At 32.7% G+C, this 20,145-nt stretch overlaps 3 protein-coding genes across 4 annotated transcripts; 2 read left to right on the top strand and 1 right to left on the bottom strand.

Moving 5' to 3' along the window:
- Nucleotides 1-162: 162 nt before the first annotated feature.
- LOC142546714 (uncharacterized) lies at nt 163-2,513 on the top strand. The gene has a single exon (XM_075654580.1). It carries the CDS (start codon nt 243-245, stop codon nt 2,259-2,261), a length of 2,019 nt encoding a protein of 672 aa, XP_075510695.1. The 5' UTR covers nt 163-242; the 3' UTR covers nt 2,262-2,513.
- Nucleotides 2,319-4,388, bottom strand: LOC142546715 (LOB domain-containing protein 4-like). Of its 2 annotated transcripts, none has more exons than XM_075654582.1 (2): nt 3,045-4,388; nt 2,319-2,915 (listed from the first exon to the last, which is right to left on the bottom strand). In XM_075654582.1, exons 1-2 carry the CDS (start codon nt 3,821-3,823, stop codon nt 2,909-2,911), a joined length of 786 nt encoding a protein of 261 aa, XP_075510697.1. In that variant the 5' UTR covers nt 3,824-4,388; the 3' UTR covers nt 2,319-2,908. The 2 variants fall into 2 exon arrangements, with proteins under 2 accessions (XP_075510697.1, XP_075510696.1); XM_075654581.1 differs by having other exon boundaries at nt 2,319-2,860.
- A 497-nt stretch (nt 4,389-4,885) lies between these two features.
- Nucleotides 4,886-9,497, top strand: LOC142546713 (uncharacterized). The gene is made up of 5 exons (XM_075654579.1): nt 4,886-5,617; nt 5,695-6,276; nt 7,557-8,099; nt 8,309-8,597; nt 9,208-9,497. The coding sequence occupies exons 1-5, from the start codon at nt 4,979-4,981 to the stop codon at nt 9,246-9,248; spliced, it is 2,094 nt and encodes a 697-aa protein (XP_075510694.1). The 5' UTR covers nt 4,886-4,978; the 3' UTR covers nt 9,249-9,497.
- Nucleotides 9,498-20,145: the final 10,648 nt, after the last annotated feature.

Genomic DNA, 20,145 nt, shown 5'->3' with positions numbered 1-20,145 from the left:
TAATTGCCACGTTTGACTTAATTTTAGAAGTTTTATTCTTTAATTTAATTTATTAAACCAAATTAAGACCAAGTTTGAAGTCGTGAGTTGTAACCACAGCCGACAGCTGGCCCAATAATTAGCACAAATTTTTTCCTTGTGTGGCAATAAGTTTTGTTATTAAATTTTTATTCCGTTCACTTTCTACTGTCAGTTATCAACAGAAATATGAAATTATAGCCAAACCTCAAAATCTGAGGCAGATGGCTCCAATCTCTGCAATTTCCATGCATATACATCCCCCAATTCCACCTCCATTACTCAGCTTCACTCTCACAACCATCGTCGTACCATCCGAAAACCTCAGTAAACGTCGAGCTCATTTCACAATCTTTGCTTTATCAACATCACATTCGTCCAACAAGGATGTCTGGAGAAGGCAAAACCCATCCTCTTCACTCGGTACAACGCCATATAAACTTCGAAATCGTAAGCAAAATGCAAGTTTTCTTGATCACAATGTAGATATGGACGAGCTGTTATCTTCCATTGGTCAGACATCAGATGAGCACGAACTGTACGCTCTTATGTCACCTTACAAGGACCGGAACCTCTCCATACGCTTCATGGTGACGCTTCTCTCGCGCGAGTCCGACTGGCAGCGCTCGCTTGCGCTGCTCGATTGGATCAATGAGGTTGCCCTTTACACCCCCTCCGTGTTTGCTTACAACGTGGTGCTGCGTAATGTGCTGCGAGCTAAGCAGTGGGATCATGCCTACGGGCTGCTTGATGAAATGCGCCAAAGAGCTATCTCGCCTGATAAGTATACTTATTCTACTCTTATTACGAATTTTGGAAAAGAGGGCTTGTTTGATGATGCTTTGTCGTGGCTCCAGAGGATGGAACAGGACAGCGTGCAGGGAGATTTGGTTTTGTATAGTAATTTGATCGAGTTGTCTCGTAAATTGTGTAATTACTCGAAGGCTATCTCAATTTTTTCGAGGCTGAAGAGATCAGGTATAGCGCCTGATATTGTTGCATATAATTCAATGATTAATGTTTTTGGGAAGGCTAAGCTTTTCCGAGAGGCAAGGTTGTTGATTAGTGAAATGAGGAGTGCGGAGGTTGTGCCCGATACAATCAGCTACACAACGCTTTTGACTATGTTTGTTGAGAATCGAATGTTTTTGGAGGCATTGTCTGTGTTTTCCGAAATGAGGGAGGTCAATTGCTTGCTTGATCTCACGACATGTAACATTATGATCGATGTGTATGGGCAGCTTGACATGGCAAAAGAGGCAGATAGGCTGTTCTGGAGTATGAGAAAGATCGGGATTGAACAGAATGTTGTTAGTTACAATACCCTTTTGAGGGTTTATGGTGATGCTGAGCTTTTTGGGGAGGCAATACATCTGTTTAGGTTGATGCAGAGGAAGGATATTGAGCAGAACGTAGTTACATATAACACTATGATAATGATTTATGGAAGGACCCTTGAGCATGAAAAGGCTAATAATCTTATCCAAGAGATGCAGAGCAGGGGCATTGAGCCCAACACAATTACTTATTCAACAATAATATCGATCTGGGGTAAGGCTGGGAAGCTAGACCGAGCAGCAATGCTTTTTCAGAAGCTACGAAGCTCTGGTATTGTGATAGATCAAGTTCTTTATCAAACCATGATTGTAGCATATGAGAGAGCTGGCTTAGTTGCTCATGCAAAACGTTTATTACATGAACTTAAGCGGCCAGATAATATTCCGAGAGAAACTGCCATCAGTATTCTTGCTGGAGCTGGTCGAGTAGAAGAGGCTACATGGTTATTCAGACAGGCCGTTGATGCTGGAGAAGTAAAAGATATAGCGACCTATAAACGTATGATTGATCTTTTTTCTAAATATAGAAAGTACACAAACGTTGTTGAGGTGTTTGAGAAGATGATGGGGGCAGGATTTTTACCAGATTCTGATGTGATAGCACTTGTTCTGAATTCCTATGGTAAGCTACAAGAGTTCGAGAAGGCAGATGTTGTGTATAAGGACCTGCAAGACGAGGGTTGTGTTTTCTTGGATGAAATTCATTTTCAGATGCTGAGTCTTTATGGTGCAAGAAGAAATTTTGAGATGGTTGAAACACTGTTTCAGAAGCTGGACCAAGATCCCAGCATTAACAAGAAGGAGCTTCATCTTGTTGTTGCTGGCATATATGAAAGAGCAAATAGACTAAACGATGCATCTAGAATCATCAACCAGATGAGCGACAAAGGGATTCTCAAATCTTGATTTTTATTGTTAGCCTAAATCCATTGATGAAGAAACACTTGTTTTTTTTAAAAAAAAAAATAATAGAAACATTGTTTCTCAGCCCCTTGTAAAGTGCAATTCTTTTTACTGTTTCATGTGTATATATTCAATCATTGTTTCCATGTATTTTCTGGTGGTCTGAGTGACACTAGTGCAGGGAAAATGCAGAAGGAAAGAATGTTATTAAAACTTTTTTGGCTGCATAATATAAATCAATCTATAGGTTCTTTACTCTGCAAAAGGCAAATGTTCCTCATTTTTTCATTTGACATCCTCTCATATCTGAATGATCTTATAAAAAAAAAAGTTTATTCAAAACACAAAGAATGACATCTAATATGTACGTTACATGCAAAATTTTTAAAGCTGTGAAGAAAAGAATTACCAAATGGAAAAAAATATAATTGGCTGGAAAAAAAACAAGAATTGGCTGGGGAAAAAACAAAGATTTGGCTGGAAAGAAAACAAAGAATTTGGTGGACATAACGTTGAGAATCTGATTCCAGAATTCAAAACCGAGCTCCTCATTGTGGTTGACAGTAGTTAGTCCGCAGCTTGCTGTGGCATTCTGGAAGTCGCTGTAGGATAAACCAACTCCACAAGTGAATCATTTGGCGATGATTCTGTTATGAACTGCAGGTAAATTTTTACGTGTGATCAATGCATTAATACACTCCTTTTTCTATAAGTATATAATTTATTGATTCTAGCAATTTGTTCAGTAAATGAACAATTATATGTATCTAAACCAAGTTGATGTACCTTGATTCGCATGCTTCTTTATATTCAATGCAAGATTGTCTATGATCAGCTGTTGTACTATAGCGCAGGCCGCCATAATCTTGTATGAATATTTCCGGTTCTTTTTGAAGGCTCTCATCAGTTGTAGTACTATAGCACAGGCCGCCATAATCTGGAATGGATATTTTTTGTTCTTTTTGAGGGTGCGTGGTGAAGAAGTTGTGAATGCTTATTGCATCAGGATGAAGATCTAATCCCACCACTGGCATGGCTAAATTTTCAAGAGATTCAGCAGAAATTCCATAATCCTCATTCAAGAAAAATTGGAAAGGTACAGATTCCATGCCCTCAACATCTTGTGAGTTGATACAAGGAGTACACGTGCTTCCGGACTCTTGCTGGGATGAAGGCCAGTGACACGAATTATGATCCATTCGCTGGTTCGACTGCTGTTCTTTGCACGCAGCTATCTGCGAATATATGCGTCTTAATTCTTCACAGGCAACCTGCAGCTGGAAAGACAACTGACTTATGATAAAAGGACAACCATACACAGGAATCTGAACACGCGTTTCAGCTTCGTATATGATGGATTTCATTGCATCATCCTTTTGATCCTTAGTCTCCAGGCTTTCGAGTGTCTTGGTGACATTTGACACCCCGAACAGCCGGTGAACGTTTTGAAACATTTTAGGCTTGTTGGCTGGAAAATACGGAGCCAGAGGACATGTAGCTGTGCACTTTCTTCTTCTATACTTGCACGCAGCGCAGGAAGGGGTTGCGCCCCCCTTTAAAGTCATATCAATTGGACTCTATTATATATCAGAGTTTCAATAAAGAATTTGAAGAAATGACTGCTTCTTATATGGTTTTGGATTTTGAAATTGAGGCAGTGGATAAATATATGTGTTCCCTTCTTTATCAACTCCCCCTGATATCAAATCCGATTTCCTAAATATTATCTTGGATATGGGGCCAAAAAGTTTGATGCTTTCTTTCAGCAATTCAAGTTCCATTTCCAATTTTGATCTGTTTAATTAATGAAAGATATTTACGTCCGAAACAAATTTAAAATCTTGTTAGCCACCTGTCATCATCTCCTGTCAAGTAAAATCAGCTTCCGTATTATCCACGCGTAAGATAAACGTGCATGTTAGAGATCGTGATATAGTTTTTTGATTTAAAATAGCTTTTTTTTCGTGTTTTAATACTTTTTTTAAATTGTTTTCAAAATATATGTCATTTTACTTGCATTCATGGACATATCGATCAAATATTTTTCTAATATAGGTTTATTTTTAGATTCTTTCAAACCACATCAGCTGCATATCCTCTATCTTGATTTTAAGGATCAAGATAGAGGATATTGTTTGAAGCATCAAGAACTTGACAAAATAGATGAACGCGATTCCAAGTTAATGTCAGACAAAAAAAGAATTTGGTTAAAGTTTATTTTACAATATATGATTCGAAAAGTTATTAGATCGAAAGCTTGAAATAATTTTTATGTAAGTTGGATAATAATGAGTTTTGTTAAATGTACGGTGTGATACATTTGGATGCTAATTCAACGAGAATACGATGTAAACTAAAACTTTACCATATGATGTGTGTAAATATATAATCCACGGGGATTCAAGGATATCCTGAAAAAACCAGTACTTATTGATAAAATATCCCAGCATCGTCTGTATACATATATCATGGTAAAGATTTAGTCTAGACCTTATTTTTCATTGAATGGGCATCCGAACGTGCCCAAAAACCACTATTACACGTTGTAAATTCAACGAAGACTCGTCTTCGACCAATCTGTACAAGAATTATTCCAAGTCTTCGGTCAACGAGAAGAGGCCGATAATAAAGGTCCAAATATAAAATTATTATGTAGTTATGCAAGACACATAATCCAAGCAGTACAGGACAATCTTAGCCTTTCAAACAGATCCAAAACAATGGAGTTCTTTGACAAAGCCAAAGCAGTACGACTCAAGAGTCATCTGGACAAATACTTAGCGGCCGACGATAATGAGCAAACAGTCTGGCAGAGCAGCAAAGGATCATCAAGAAAGGCTCGATGGATTGTCGAGTTAGTTGACCAGAACCCACATGTGATCAGGCTCAAGAGCTGCCATGGTAGGTACCTTACTGCTTCCGACGACGCGTATCTGCTCGGGATGACTGGGAAGAAAGTGTTGCAAACTATTCCAGATAAGAACAACGATGCATCGATTGAGTGGGAGCCCATAAAAGAAGGGTACCAAGTTAAGTTGAGAACTAGAGGGGGGAAGTATTTGAGGGCTAATGGGGCTACGCCGCCGTGGAGGAACTCCATCACTCATGACATTCCGCACAGAACAGCTACGCAGGATTGGGTTATGTGGGATGTTGATGCGGTGGATATATCTGTGCTGGATGATGAGTACCTGCCGAGTAATTCTTCGAGTTTTTCTTATGTGCAGGAGGATGACTATCGGAGCTCGGATTCGCCGGTGTCTAATGGGTCTGAGAGGAGGCTGCATCCCGAGAGTGGTTCTCAGATGCGGTGGCCGTCGGTTGTATCGGATAAATCTTCTCATAGAAGCGGAAGACATGTAATTTCCATGATTCTAGCTTTATGGAATTCTCATCCCGTTTCACTTTTTTCACCGGAAATTTGAACTTTTTGCAGGATGGAATGGAGTTCTTCAAGATAGCGAAATCAGTGAGATTACAAAGCCATCTCGGAAAATACTTAGTAGCGGACGACGATGAACAGACTGTCCGTCAAAGCCGTAACGACTCCTCCCGCGGAGCGCGTTGGGCTGTCGAAGCCGTCGACGGAAGACGTGACAGAATCCGCCTCAAGAGCTGCCACGGACTATATCTCACGGCGGCGGAGGATCCTTTCCTCCTAGGTATGACGGGGAAGAAGGTCATCCAAACCCAGCCGGGAAAGACGACGGACTCATCGATCGTGTGGCAGCCGGTGAAGGAAGGGCTCAACGTGAAGCTAATGACCATTGAAGGGAAGTTCTTGAGAGGGAACGGCGGCGCTCCACCGTGGAGGAATTCTGTTACGCACGATGTGCCGCATAGAACGGCCACCCAAAATTGGGTATTGTGGGGAGTGGATGTTTTGGACATCAATTTATCGGATTCGGATATGGGTTCGGACGGAGTTTCACAAGCTTCGAGCTTTTCATCGCCGGCGGATGATTATTCGGGCTCACCGGATACCGGGTCTCCCATCTTGATTCAGGGACAGCCACAGGTATTTTTCTTCAAGATCCCAAAAAAAAAATCATTTTTATGATAAAAGTTTTTTTTTAAATTGCATTTTTACTTATTCTTTTATTTTTACAGTCGTAAAGTTATTTTATATTTATGTTTTAATACATAGTAAAGCTAAAAAATTCTTTGTGCTTCATACGTTGCCAAAGTATAACACTTAAAACTTTGCCTAAATGAGTAAAACTTGGAATGTGAATGGCCCATGTATGTGGAAATATTTAACAAAATGATATTCATTAATTTTTTATATATATTTTTTTTTTCGTGTATGTTTAAAGGTCATATTCCAAAAATCTCCTTAAATTTAAAGTAAAAATGAATAAAACGCATTCATAATAAATTTTGAAAACAAAGTAAAAGATTCAAGAAACAACATATAATATAAAATTTTAAAAGTTCATTTGAACGAAAGTATTCTTTACAATTTAACATTACGAATCAAAGTTAAAATTATACGATATTGTATAAAATTTGAAAAGCCTTGCTGATGAACTAGGATTTTGGGTACAAATATATTTGAGTTAGTTGTCTCTTTCATATTTAATATAGAAATAGTTCTCTCATGAGACGGTCTCACGAATCTTTATTCGATAAAAAGTAATTTTTTTTATGGATAATCCAAATAAAAGATTTGTCTCACAAAATATGAAATATGATTTCGTCTCACACAAGTTTTTGCTTTAATGTAGAGACATTAATTTAGCCTCCAAAGTAATAATTTTACTTCACCTTAATATTGGTTGAAAAAATATTAATACATATATATTTTATCAATTATTATAAATATAATATTATTGAGAATGAATTTTAAATAAGATATAAACAATCTCAAAATTGATAATAATTTTTTTAAAAAAAAATTGATAGATAATTTAATAAATTTTTAACTTTTTAAAATCCAACAACACATGCACACGTTTTGATAGGGTTTATTTCATCTACTCATGTGAGTATTGTCTCCATGATAATATGGATGATCAAGATTTATCCATGCAGAAGGTCCACTTTTGTTTTTTAAAGCGAAGATACTGACCACGGATGTCGTTAATCCTTTGATAGACAGCTGTTTCCATAAAATCAGAATTGAATTTGAAACGTTTTCAACGGTTATCAAATCTATCTCCAAAATGAGATCGCAGATCTTTTACTAGATTCGTTCCTCCATTAATCCCTCTCATTGCGGGTACAAATCTCAGCTTGTCACAACATTTATCGCGTGATTAGGTCATTTGATTCAATTTTTGCTGTTTTTATCCATAGGCTTCTGGTATGCAATTCTTCAAGAAAGCCAAATCCGTCAGGATGAGGAGCCACCACGACAAATACCTGACAGCGGAAAGCGATGAAGAAACCGTGGTTCAAGATCGTTCGGGATCATCGAAGCATGCCAAATGGAGCGTAGAATTCGTGGAAGGTGTCGAGAATGTTATACGATTGAAGAGCTGTTTCGGGAAATACCTAACATCCTCGGATGATCAGTTTCTTCTGGGCGTGACGGGTCAAAAAGTTGTTCAATCCCTGCCCAGGAAACTGGATTCGTCGATCGAATGGGAGCCCATTCGAGATGGGGTGCAAGTGAAACTTAAAACGAGATATGGCAATTACTTACGGGCCAACGGAGGGTTGCCGCCGTGGAGAAATTCGATCACTCATGATATACCTCACAGACACCATGATTGGATTTTGTGGGTTGTTGATGTTACTGAAATTCGGACTGAATCGCCGCCCAAAGTCTTGAGATCTGATTCGTTGGACGAGGACTTGAGCTCTTCTTCTTTTAATCTGAGGTTCCCGAGTAATGAGGTTTGTTCTGATAACTCAGATTATATGATTTCCGTAAAATAATGTGTTCTTTTTTTATCAATCTTCCAAATGGAAAATTTCTCACCTTGCATGATCGCGAAAAAGGAAAGCTTGTATAAAGACGATATCTGAGTAAACGCTTCAGAAAATTTTATGGAATTATTTTTTAGTGTCGTCGTAACACAACGCTCTGTGCTGTTAATGCCCAGTCGATCGGTTCAGTTGAAGGTTCAACAAAGAAAACTGAAGGACGTCTTATATATTACTACGTCTGTGATGATGATGGGAACGTAAACGACTCCATCGAAGGGCCATCTTTTCAATTTAAAGGGCATGGATTGCCGGAGTTAACTCAGAAACTGGAAGAAGAAACAGGGATTGGTGATATAATCGTTTGTTCACGAAACCGCATCAATGGAAAGCTCTATCCCCTTCGGTTGGCTTTACCTCCAAATAATACAACTATGAACGTTGTGGTAGTTCCGTCTACATCCAGAGGTTTGTATACATTAAGTTATTTGACAAAACACACACACACACACACACACACTCACTCACATATATATATATACACTCACTCGTGCAACGTTATATCCTAAGATCATCGGGACTGTGATGGCGAAAATAGTGCATATGATAATGAGATTTTGAAGGAGTTTCGAGTTATTAACTGGGGATAGTGTTAGGTGAGGACGGGTGCTGAATGACCCCTGATGGTTCTTTTCTTGGACAAGAATGCTCTTTGCCTTAACATCAATCGAAGCAGAAGTTGTTGATATATAGATGACTATAGTTTGACAGGAAAATCAAATTTTAATCATAGGTTGTAACCTTGAAAGCGAGAGTGCCATTTGTTCGCCCCACTTCAAATGAAAACCTTTTTTACACATTGTGAGTTTGACCCCCAAAAATCTCCCTGGTGTTCAAAATTCTGGACTGCGATCTTCCATGCGCGATGGCTTCCACAATATATCTAGATTAGCAAGTTCATTTTGTTATGCATTCGTATCTCCAATTTCTTGGAAAACAATTTGCACACATGTGCTTGCTTGTTCTACTTTTACTGCACATTTCATCAAAGAGTGATATTCCCCCGTCATGTTTGCAGTGGCCAGTGATTTCATGCCCTCCCTTTCCACTTCTACATGACATGCATCCGCTATCTGCTGTAATCGCTAACTCTTGGTTTGGAGGCAAGTGAGATGTTTCTCGGACGATGAAATGAATCCAAAACTTCAGTATTGTGAGGAGTGTTTATCACTTCAATTTATCGACTGATAACCACTATTACTGTGATTATCGAATGACTTTTATGTGTCGGGAGTTGGCAAATGCAGTTTTGTGTATACAAGAATGTTTCTTAATTATTCTATGTATATTTTTGTGTATTTGCATTCATTGTTCTAAAAAGCGGCAGACATCTAGGTGGTGCTTAAGCGGTTTTTTTAGTATGATACTTTGAGACATTCATGAGTTTTACTACACTAGTAGAATTTTTTTGATTTACTTCGCATATTAAATGAAGTCATAGGTAGATAACTGCCGAAGTAGACGCACGTGAAGTAATAGGGTACCATTTTACTTCGCATTATCACCGAAGTCATATCCAAGAAATTAGCGAAGTCTTTGGCCGGTTTAATGAGGAAAAACCGGTCCGAAATTAGACCGATGCCGAAGTAAAACAACGTCTTTTACGTCATCGATTTCTTAAAGTGCAGAAGTAATAGCACATATATAACTGCATAGTTTACATTGAATGACAAAGTAAATGTGTTGTTTAACTTCACCGATTTTATGTTTTGGTGAAGTAATTGATGCGAACGACTTCGATGTTATGGAACTATGATGAAGTATATATATTCTATAACTTCACCATAACTTTTATTTGTTGAAGTATTTGATCTTCTGTTACTTCACAATTTGCATTTATTGACGAAGTAGTAGATTTAAAAGATTTCATTTTTTTTATTGTAGTGAAGTAATTAATAGAGAACGACTTCACAATTATTGAGTTGTGGTGAAGTAAATTCTTTCTTTAATTTCAACATAATTTTAATATGACGAGTTATTTTGTATTTTATTACTTCATCATTTAATTTAGTGTTGAAGTAAATAATCATATTTTATTGCAACACAATTTTAATTTAACGAATTAATTCTTGATCACTATCACACTAATTACCACTATATACACACATAAACACATATAACTTAAAATACATTCATTTGGTTCTTAAATTATACATCTAAAAATAATGAAAATCCACGAATCAACAAGTATATATACCAATTCACAAGTATATATCCACAAATCCACAAGTACGTATAACCCAAAAATATATCCACAAGTACGTATAACCCAAAATTATATCAGCTAGTATATTCACAAAACCAAAAGTGTAGATCCACAAGTAATTCCTAAAATGCACAATGATGCACATGATCCATTTAAGCAGCTACATAAGAGTAGATGAATTCGCTTCATTCACTTCTAACTTCATCATATTGAGATTGGTTGTAATATTAGTTCTTGATTGATCCTGCAAACTGAAATGTAAAAAGTACAAGATGCATTAGATTAATAAGATCATTCATCCAAAAAAAATGACAATATCCACAAATGAGAATGCATTATTCAGAGCCAGTTTCATGATATATTTCAGCTTAATTTTTAGGAGATTCCACACTTCAAACTATACAATAATTCTATATTTTGAAATCAAGACATTGAAATCTATATATTAATTCTAGCTTCTAAAGGCAATTTTTGTAATGTTTATAACAAGAAACTGATATCAACAAATAAACAATTGGGCATATATCATACACACCACTCTAAAAAATAAAGATCAAATCATATGCATATAAACAACAAAACTAAGCATATCATAAACAACAAAATAAAGGGCAAAACAATATCTCAATTATCATAAAATGCATATTACCATATTCATATATATCCCAATGGAAATAAATTATCTCAACTATTAATTCTAATAGCACAAATTCCAGAATTAATAATTATATAGACTTCATGTGCACATATCCCAATGACAGCAGTTTATCTCGATAATAAACCAGAGCATATCATAAAGAAGAAACTTACCATCTTCTTCAAACTTACACTGAAATCCTCATAATTATACTAGATGAAAACAGAGTAAAAATCCAAAAATGTGAAGCTAGCTGCCAGAATGTCAATATTTTCGAAATTGAAAAATCAATCCATTGAGCAACTCATTCACGATAAACCGCTGTAAAGCTAGCTGCCAGAATAGTCCTCAGCAATAAACAAATACCACATACATTTTTTTTAACAGGAGGTGAAATGGCAGATTGAGCAAGACTGACTCTAAGAAATGAGGATGACATTTGATCTCCCACCACATAATGAAATCCTCATAATGCAATCCTCAGTATGCCAGATTGTGTACCAAATGAAATCCCTGGGAATGCCTATCTATTATATATATATATATATATATTGTGTGACTTTATATGTGAATTTTCGTTTATCTCCTTATTAATTGTTTGTTTTATATTAATTGCTTACTTTAATGTGTCTTTTCTTTATCCTTATTTATAAATAAAACACGGTAAAAGATCGTTGTGTTTTGAGCCGTCAATTTGGGTTGGGTATGTCGGGTTGGCCTGCACCGCCAAACAGTTTAAGTGAGTTAGGTTGAAATTTTGTCGACTCATTTAAAGGTGAGCCTAAATGAGCTCGCACGAGTTTATATTAAATATCTATATATCTAATATTATCGATTTTCTATTATTATATATAAATATGTGACTTTATATGTGAATTTACATTTATTTCTTTATTAATTGTTTGTTTTACATTAATTGCTTACTTTAAATGTATCTTTTTTTTTCTCTTTATTCATATTTTAAATATGTGTGATTATTAGTATTTAATTTTTTATGTCTACCCACATTATAATATGTTATTTTTATCCAATGATATCTTTTCATTATGTAAATTAGTATTTGGTTTTTTATGCATACTCACATTATAATATGTTATTTTTAATTCAATGATTTAGATTTTTTATTTGTCTTTTCATTGTGTAAATTAAATTAATTAATGTTTATAAATAACTCATTATCGAATTGTGAATTTTCTTTGGTGTCTTATTAATTTTTTTCATGTTCTCATGTGACAGTTTGTAGAATTTATGTGTTTAAATTAAAGTTTTTTGCAACCGAAATTTTTTTGTGATTTATATTTATAAATTATTTAAATAAAACATGTTAAAAGATTGTTGTAATTTGAGCCGTCAATTTGGGTTAGGTCTGTCGGTTTGGCCTGCACCACCAACATTCTAAGTGAGTTGGGTTGAAATTTTGTCGACTAATTTAAAGGTGAGCCTAAATGAGTTCGCACGAGTTTATATTAAATATCTATATATCTAATATTATTGATTTTCAATCATGAATTCTTGATATAAAATAGAAAACATCATTTTGATTTCAAAATTGTGATGTTACTATCTTGTCCAAAAATTATGAATTGTTGAAATATTTTGGCAGTCACTTAAAATTGTGTGTCAAAGTTGACATTTGAGTTGTATTTTTGGATTCCTAACAATATGTTCGTCAACAGATTATTTTTAAGTTAATTTTATCAGTATCGTTAGGGGTAAATATATTTATTACAATATATAAATATTGTCATCTCTTTAAATTAATATTCACTTTCATGTTTGACATATTATGAGTCTTGGTAAAATGAGGAACAATAAATTCAAACAAACGAATACAAAAAGTCTGGGCGAAACCAGAATTATATGGTATCGAAAATTAATATATAAATTTTTAGTGAATTTATCGATGTTAAGATGTATCACAAATCTTATATCATAATATATAAAATTTCAATCTTATAAATTAATAAATCAAACATATATGAAATATACAAAATTTTATTACATATACAATCAAGTAATTTATTATAATTGTATTTTATTCTAAAAGAATTCGTATCAAACTCAGTAATTGTGGATTTAACATCTATTAAATCAACAAATTAAAGAGTGTGTCAATTAAACTAATTGAGTAATCACATATTTTTGAATCTCTTAATTAATTTTTTATCTTGATAATTTGTTTCATTTAATATTTTATATTATAAGACACTGTTACTATAACTAAAGACACATTTTTTTAAATATTCATAAGGACTCAATCACTAACTCATATGAAAAAACATTTATCGATATACTATATTGAAAACATTCTAATTAATTCAGCGCATTTGCCGAAAATTTTCTAATTAATTAAGAAAAATTCATTTACAATAATCATATTTAATCTTTTTGAGCTAACACCATTTATTTTATAAGATATTCATCGTAATTCTTTATTTTTATGTTAATCTTTAAATTTGAATTATGAAGTATATTGTTTTGCTAAAAGTTCTTAATTAATGATTTAATACATTTATTCGACACTTCAATATTAACATTTTAAAATATATTAATTTTATATCGTATGTGTGCAACACTTCTAATCATGATTATAAAAATTTAATAAAAATTCTAAAAATGAATTAGGTAGAACATAAAAAGTACACAATTAATCAAAAGACAAAAATAAAAACTAAATAATTGTCTATTATCTATAAACTACTAATACCGATTTCTAAAGATTGAATTCGGTGAGAGTGGAAGCCACTATGTACTTAAAAAATAAAAAATCAATGCTTGAATGAGTCACACTGCAAAGTTAGTGAAGTAAAAACGAAGGACAAAGTGAGTTAATAAAAATATTATAATTGGCTAAGTTGAATGAGACTTATATATATAAGTATCTAACTTGGTCTCACCTTATGCTTTGTCACTGTACAAATCAAAAGTTCATGCACTGTAGTGTTCTACATTTTCTTAATTTTTCTCTTGGTTTCAAATTTAATTTCATCATCCATTGGTCTTTAAAAATATATTATAATTTTTTCTAAACATCTAATCTTAAATGTGATCAATTAACCAAATAATTATTATACTTTATATAAAATAATAAATAATAAATAGATTAATATATTTGAAGATAGAAAAAGTAATCTATTGAGAAGAATAAAAAAAATGTTAGAATTAATACTATAATTATCTAATGTCAATTTTAAATTTAACATCCTACATTCGAAAATGTGTCTATTGAGGTAAAGACTATGTTGATAAACTAAAAATAATAATTTATTTATCACTGTAACGTAATAATAATGTGATCGTTATTTGAAATCAGAAAATGATGTAATTTGACTTTTTATTAAATTGTATAAACAATTCTTTCAATATTTTAGTGGATAAACATGTTAATTAATCTATTAAAATTAAATAGTAGAATTTAACGATGAATATGAATGTATTAATTCAACTTTTAATTTGGGTTTTTGTCAAACATTCTATATATATATATTTTTTTTTTCTGATTTATTTTTATTTTAAAATATAAATTTTCAAATAGATGAAAAATGATTTTTTTAAAAATGATTTTTTTCTCTCTACTACTTATGTAGAATATCAAGTATATATTCTACTCAAATGCTTATAAATTCGTATGATATAGTAAAATGTTATTTGCATAAACTTATTTGTTGGGTACAATAATTGATCATATTGGGTAGAGTAATTGAAATGTTGCGCTTAAGCTGTTGTACTATTTAAAATATTTGATTTGCACTGTTACCATAATCTATATGTTTTGATAAAACAGTAAACGTTTGAGCCTACAATTGGTATCAGAGGCAAGATCGCGACTTTGATTTTCATTGATTGAAATTGGTGCAATTATTAGGAGATATATTGTCTGGTACAATAATTGTCCACGATGGGTAGGCGCTTGAGTTGTTGTATGGTTTAAAGATTTGACTTCCATAGTTACAATCAGTTATAGCTTTTAGTAAAGCGACAAACGCTCGATCCTACATTATTCGATTGTAAAGCTAGAAGAAACATGTTGCATCAACTTTTAGTTTTGAATCAATCCCTTACATGTTACTCGATTTTTAAATTTAGAAGCATTCTACAGTTTTCAAATATTATTATATATTGAATCATAATTTATCCTTTTCAAATTGGATAAATATACAACAAAACTCATGTAAATATTATTAATAAAAACATTTAAATGAAATATTGAATTTATCGATAATCAAAATAAGAAATAAACAAATTTTGATCCTTGAAAGAGAAATAAGATATTTAAATATAGTTATAATTGCCACAGTGAAATATTGCACCTACATGCATTTATCACTATATTTTGCAACTAAAATGTCGAAAAAAAGTTTCCACATATTATTTTTATATCATATTTAAAATAATAATGAATTCTAATTTTTATTGTTTTGAGTTGGCATTTGTTATGAAAATTCATTGTGAATAAATTGAATTTGAAAATTCTTATATCTATGTATATTACATATTAATATATCAACCTAAGTCTAGGTAATAAAAAACTACAAAATGAACTTATTCATCTTCAATGTACACAAATTATATAGTAAAGATATATGACAATTAAGACAATGAAGTAGAATATATGTTTACATATAATAAAATATATAGACACAAAAAAAATATTTTTCTAGATATAAATATTTTTTAATAACTTTTTACAGTGAGTTGGAGAAGATAAAATAGAAAAAATATTAACTCTGTTGGATGCAATAATTGTCCATGTTTGGTGGAACGATCGAACCGTGGTGTTTGAGTTAATGTGCGGTTTAAAAGATTTGAGTTGCACCATTACCACTAGCTATAGCTTTTGGTAAAGCGGCAAGCGTTCGGTCCTACAATTGGTATCAGAGCCAATGTCATGAGTTTGATTCTCATTGATTGCAAAGAGTGCAATTATTGGGAGGGAGAATGTTGGGTGCAATAATTGTCCCTGCTTAGTGGAGCGATCGAACCATGTTGCTTGAGTTGCTGTGCGGTTTAAAAGATTTGAGTTGCACCATTACTACTAGATATAGCTTTTGGTAAAGCGGCAAGCGCTCGGTCCTACAAACTCTTTTGGGTTACACAAAAAATAGAAATGGAAGAAGTGTTTGTCATACAATGAATTCAGTTTCCAAATTAAATGTATACTATAAAATTATATTTACCGTTCAAACTTTATAAATGCAATGAATTTTTCTCAAGATAAGGGTACACAAATGATCACGTTAAGATATTTAAACAATTAGAAAAATTAAATATATTATTTTTCTGGAAATAATATCAATATGACATTAGTAATTTGATTGTGCTAATTATATTTATGAGTTAATATGAAATATTAAAATCAGTGTCATAAGAGTCAGTAAAAAAATGATTTATTGTCAAAAATATTATTATTATAAATTACAAATAAATGACAATATTTAATCAATATTTTTTTGAATCAATCCATCAGTGCTTTTTATGTGATGATAGATTGTTATACTAATTAGGGGTGAGCATTCGGTCGGTGACCGAACTAAATTAGTCATAACTGTTCCGAACCGAAATATTTAGCAATAACTGAACCAACTGAATTATTTTTCATAACCGATGAAAACTGAACCGAAAAAAAAATCAGTTAATTCGGTTGGTGTCTGAATTAACCAATTAGTTTTTTTAAAAAATGTGATTTAATTTTAATTATATATGTAATTTTTTTGAACACTACAGTCTACACAAATACATAAAAACATAAAATCACATACATCACAAATTTTTCTTTAGAATTAGGTCTGATTTTAAAATTAAAATTTAAAAATATATTAAAATTGATAAATAATAAAAAATTATTAAATAATATATTTATTATATTGGTTAATTCGATTAGCCGATTTCAAAATTTTGAAAACCGTAACCGAGTCGAATTAACCGATATAACCGAATTTTTTTAATTTTAAAATCGAATTTCCGAAATAACCAACCGAATTTCCGAATTGACTCGGTTCGGTCGGTTAATTCAGTCTAACCGAAATTTTGGTCACCCCTAATAATAATGTGTATTTTATATGTTATCAATTATAATTGTCTAATAAATTAAAGGTGACTAGGAAAGTAAAAGCATTCAGTGGAAACAACATTGTAAATAATAAATTGCATATCATTGATTGTCAAAAAAGATTGTAATAATTGAATATTGTAATAAAATATATGCATTATTGAGAGAATATAACAAATAACAAAAGAAAACAATATGATAAAAAAGATATGAGAAAAATTTTAGTAGTCCGAATCTTTTTTTTAAATTAAAAAATTTGTTTTTTTCCAAAGTAGTTACATATGTTAATTAACACGAATTGTCAAAATTTATAATACTATTATCATTATATTTTGTTGAGTTAACTAATTTTATTTTAAATTCTAATTATTTTCCCACGTGAAACACTTATACATTATTTCTAGTATGCTACATATATTCAACTTCCCCTAACTTTTGATCTCCCACCACAAGTCCTTTTCTCTCCATATGAACGAATTGTACCGAATTTCTGCAAACTCAACACCACAAATATACGTATATATACCTACGTATATTTGTGTACATGTCTTTAGAAAAGTGTTCAAAATTAAACCAACAACAAAAATTTAAAATTACAAAATTGAAACCTACGTATATTTGTGTACATCCAACAACAAAAATTTGAAATTACAAAATTGAAACTTACGTATATTTGTGTTCATGTCTTTAGAAAAGTGTTCAAAATTAAACCAACAACAAAAATCTGAAATTACAAAATTAATCCAACAACAAAAATATGAAATTACAAAATCGAAACACTTCAATCATAAAGGCAACAATCTTCGACAAACCAGCAACAAAACTAATTGGAAGGAAGTTTACAAAAATGAAACCAGCATAAATCCGAAGCAAACACCCAAAAATTACAGACCTGAAGGGAAGCTGCTGAAGCCGCGAGAGGATGAAAGTGAAGGAAGAGTAAACGTACGGGAGGCTGCTGAAGTGAAATCCTAGGGTTATGAAGTTAAGTATGGTTATTTTTTATTTCACTAAATATAAATTTTAAATTTTTTTTAAAATATTACTTCATCAAAACGATTCTGTCGAAGTAAAATGTTACAAAAAATTATAAGTGAAGCCCGTGTTTTTTAAATTTTGAAGTAAAAATTAATGTTTTACTTCGCCGGTGTTATTACCGAAGTTGATCAGTATATATTAGTTCAACATTAATAATTGCCGAAATAACCAGTGGCAAAGTAAAAACTAAAAATTCTACTAGTGCTATAAAATATAATTCTTATGTCTAATTATTATTTTTTTGTATGAAATACATATTCTAAAAATTTCGTATAAAATTCAAAATTATAATAATTAATAAATTAATAATGTCTATCACTAGATGATTGGCCATGAACATACCACACTTTAATATTGTTTTATCACTCAATAATAAATTAATAATGCCTACCACTTATTGTAGACATAGGTGAGCCCACACTCACCACAGTAATGCCTGTCAAAGTGATTGGCCATGAAGTACCAGCACCACACTCGGCGTCAGGGCACTCCTTCCTGAGTCTCTGCACCTTTACCGAATCAACCACAGTCCACTTTGTGGAACTGGAGCACCGTGAGCTTCCTTGTGGTTTTATCTTCTGGGTATCATGTATATAAAAACAATTAGAAAAAGTAAATCAAATTGAGATATGTAACTAGTACAGTTTTCTCAAAATAGATTTGTCCTTTATGGTACACGTTCTTCAAATATCAACATGGACGACTGATTCCGAGGCCCGAAAGATGTCTACGAGAAAAAAAAATTAAAAAATAGGAAAAAGTGGCATAATCTACGCAGACGATTTTTGTGTCGATCGGTTTGACATTCGACACATTTAGGTCGTGCTCGTATGCAGGTCAAGCCTTTTCTAGTGCAAATCGGCCCTTAGTTTGCACTCCCTCTGCATGTGCGCGAGAGAGCATCTTAACCAATCATTCTTACATTTGGCATCATTGTAGAGGCGAAGGACAAGGTGGAGCGTGGACTCCTTCTGGATGTTGTAGTAGGCGATGTGCGGCCATCATGGAGCTGCTTCCCGGCGAAGATGTGGCGCTGCTGGTCGGAGTGATGCCCTCCTTGTCCTGGATCTTGACGTTCATATTGTCGATGCATAAGATGATTCAAGTTGTATTTTAACACTCAAGCCACTTAGGCAGCTGAGTAATTCGGAGACACTTCTACCAAAAGTCAAAACGATCTTAAACGGCGTCTTTTATAATACTGTTCGTATCATGAGAATTTTTTTGTAAGATCTATAGGAATTTATAATATATTTAGATCTTCAACTAAACCCGATTCATTAAAAATATTAATTTTCATTTTGAGTATTAATCGAGTCGAATCCTCTCATAGAAATGGATCCATGAGAGCCTCTCACAAGAAACATATTTAATATCTTAAATATGTACATAAATAATAAAGATATATTTATCAAGGTTTTAAAAATAAAATAGCTTTAATACTACTAAAATAATATTTTTAACAAAGTTCAAAATCCAAATAATTTTATATATAACATAAATTAAAATTAGAAATAATTAAATAAAAATACATATAAAAAATAACGGATCCAACCGATTTTTAACTGTTTCAATACTGGTGATTCTTGATCAAAATTGACCAATTTGATCGGTAAAATTAAAACGCTTTTTGAATGTTATCCATATCGGTTTTGAATAGGGATGGGTATGGTACGGTATATCGTACCGAACTACGGTACCGTATACGGTACCGAAAATATCGGTATGAAATTTTTTCCATACCGATACCGAAATTTCGGTATACCGCACATTCGGTATACCGAATTTTCGGTACGAAAAAAATTCATACCGGTACCGTACCGACACCGAAATTTCGGTATACCCACATTTTTTCGGTATACCGAACTTAAATTAAAAAAAATAATAATAAAAAATTATTTTCGGTATTTGGGTATATACCGAAATACCGAAAAAAAAATATTTCATACTGATACCGATACCGATACCGAACATTTCGGTACGGTATGATACCGGTATACCGATTTTTTCGATAAGTTCGGTATTT

The sequence above is a fragment of the Primulina tabacum genome, chromosome 5 (assembly GCF_025594145.1).
Source record: "Primulina tabacum isolate GXHZ01 chromosome 5, ASM2559414v2, whole genome shotgun sequence".
Classification (NCBI taxonomy): domain Eukaryota; kingdom Viridiplantae; phylum Streptophyta; class Magnoliopsida; order Lamiales; family Gesneriaceae; genus Primulina; species Primulina tabacum.
The sequence above is the reverse complement of the archived record's forward strand: the minus strand, read 5'-3'. Positions and strand labels throughout refer to the sequence as shown.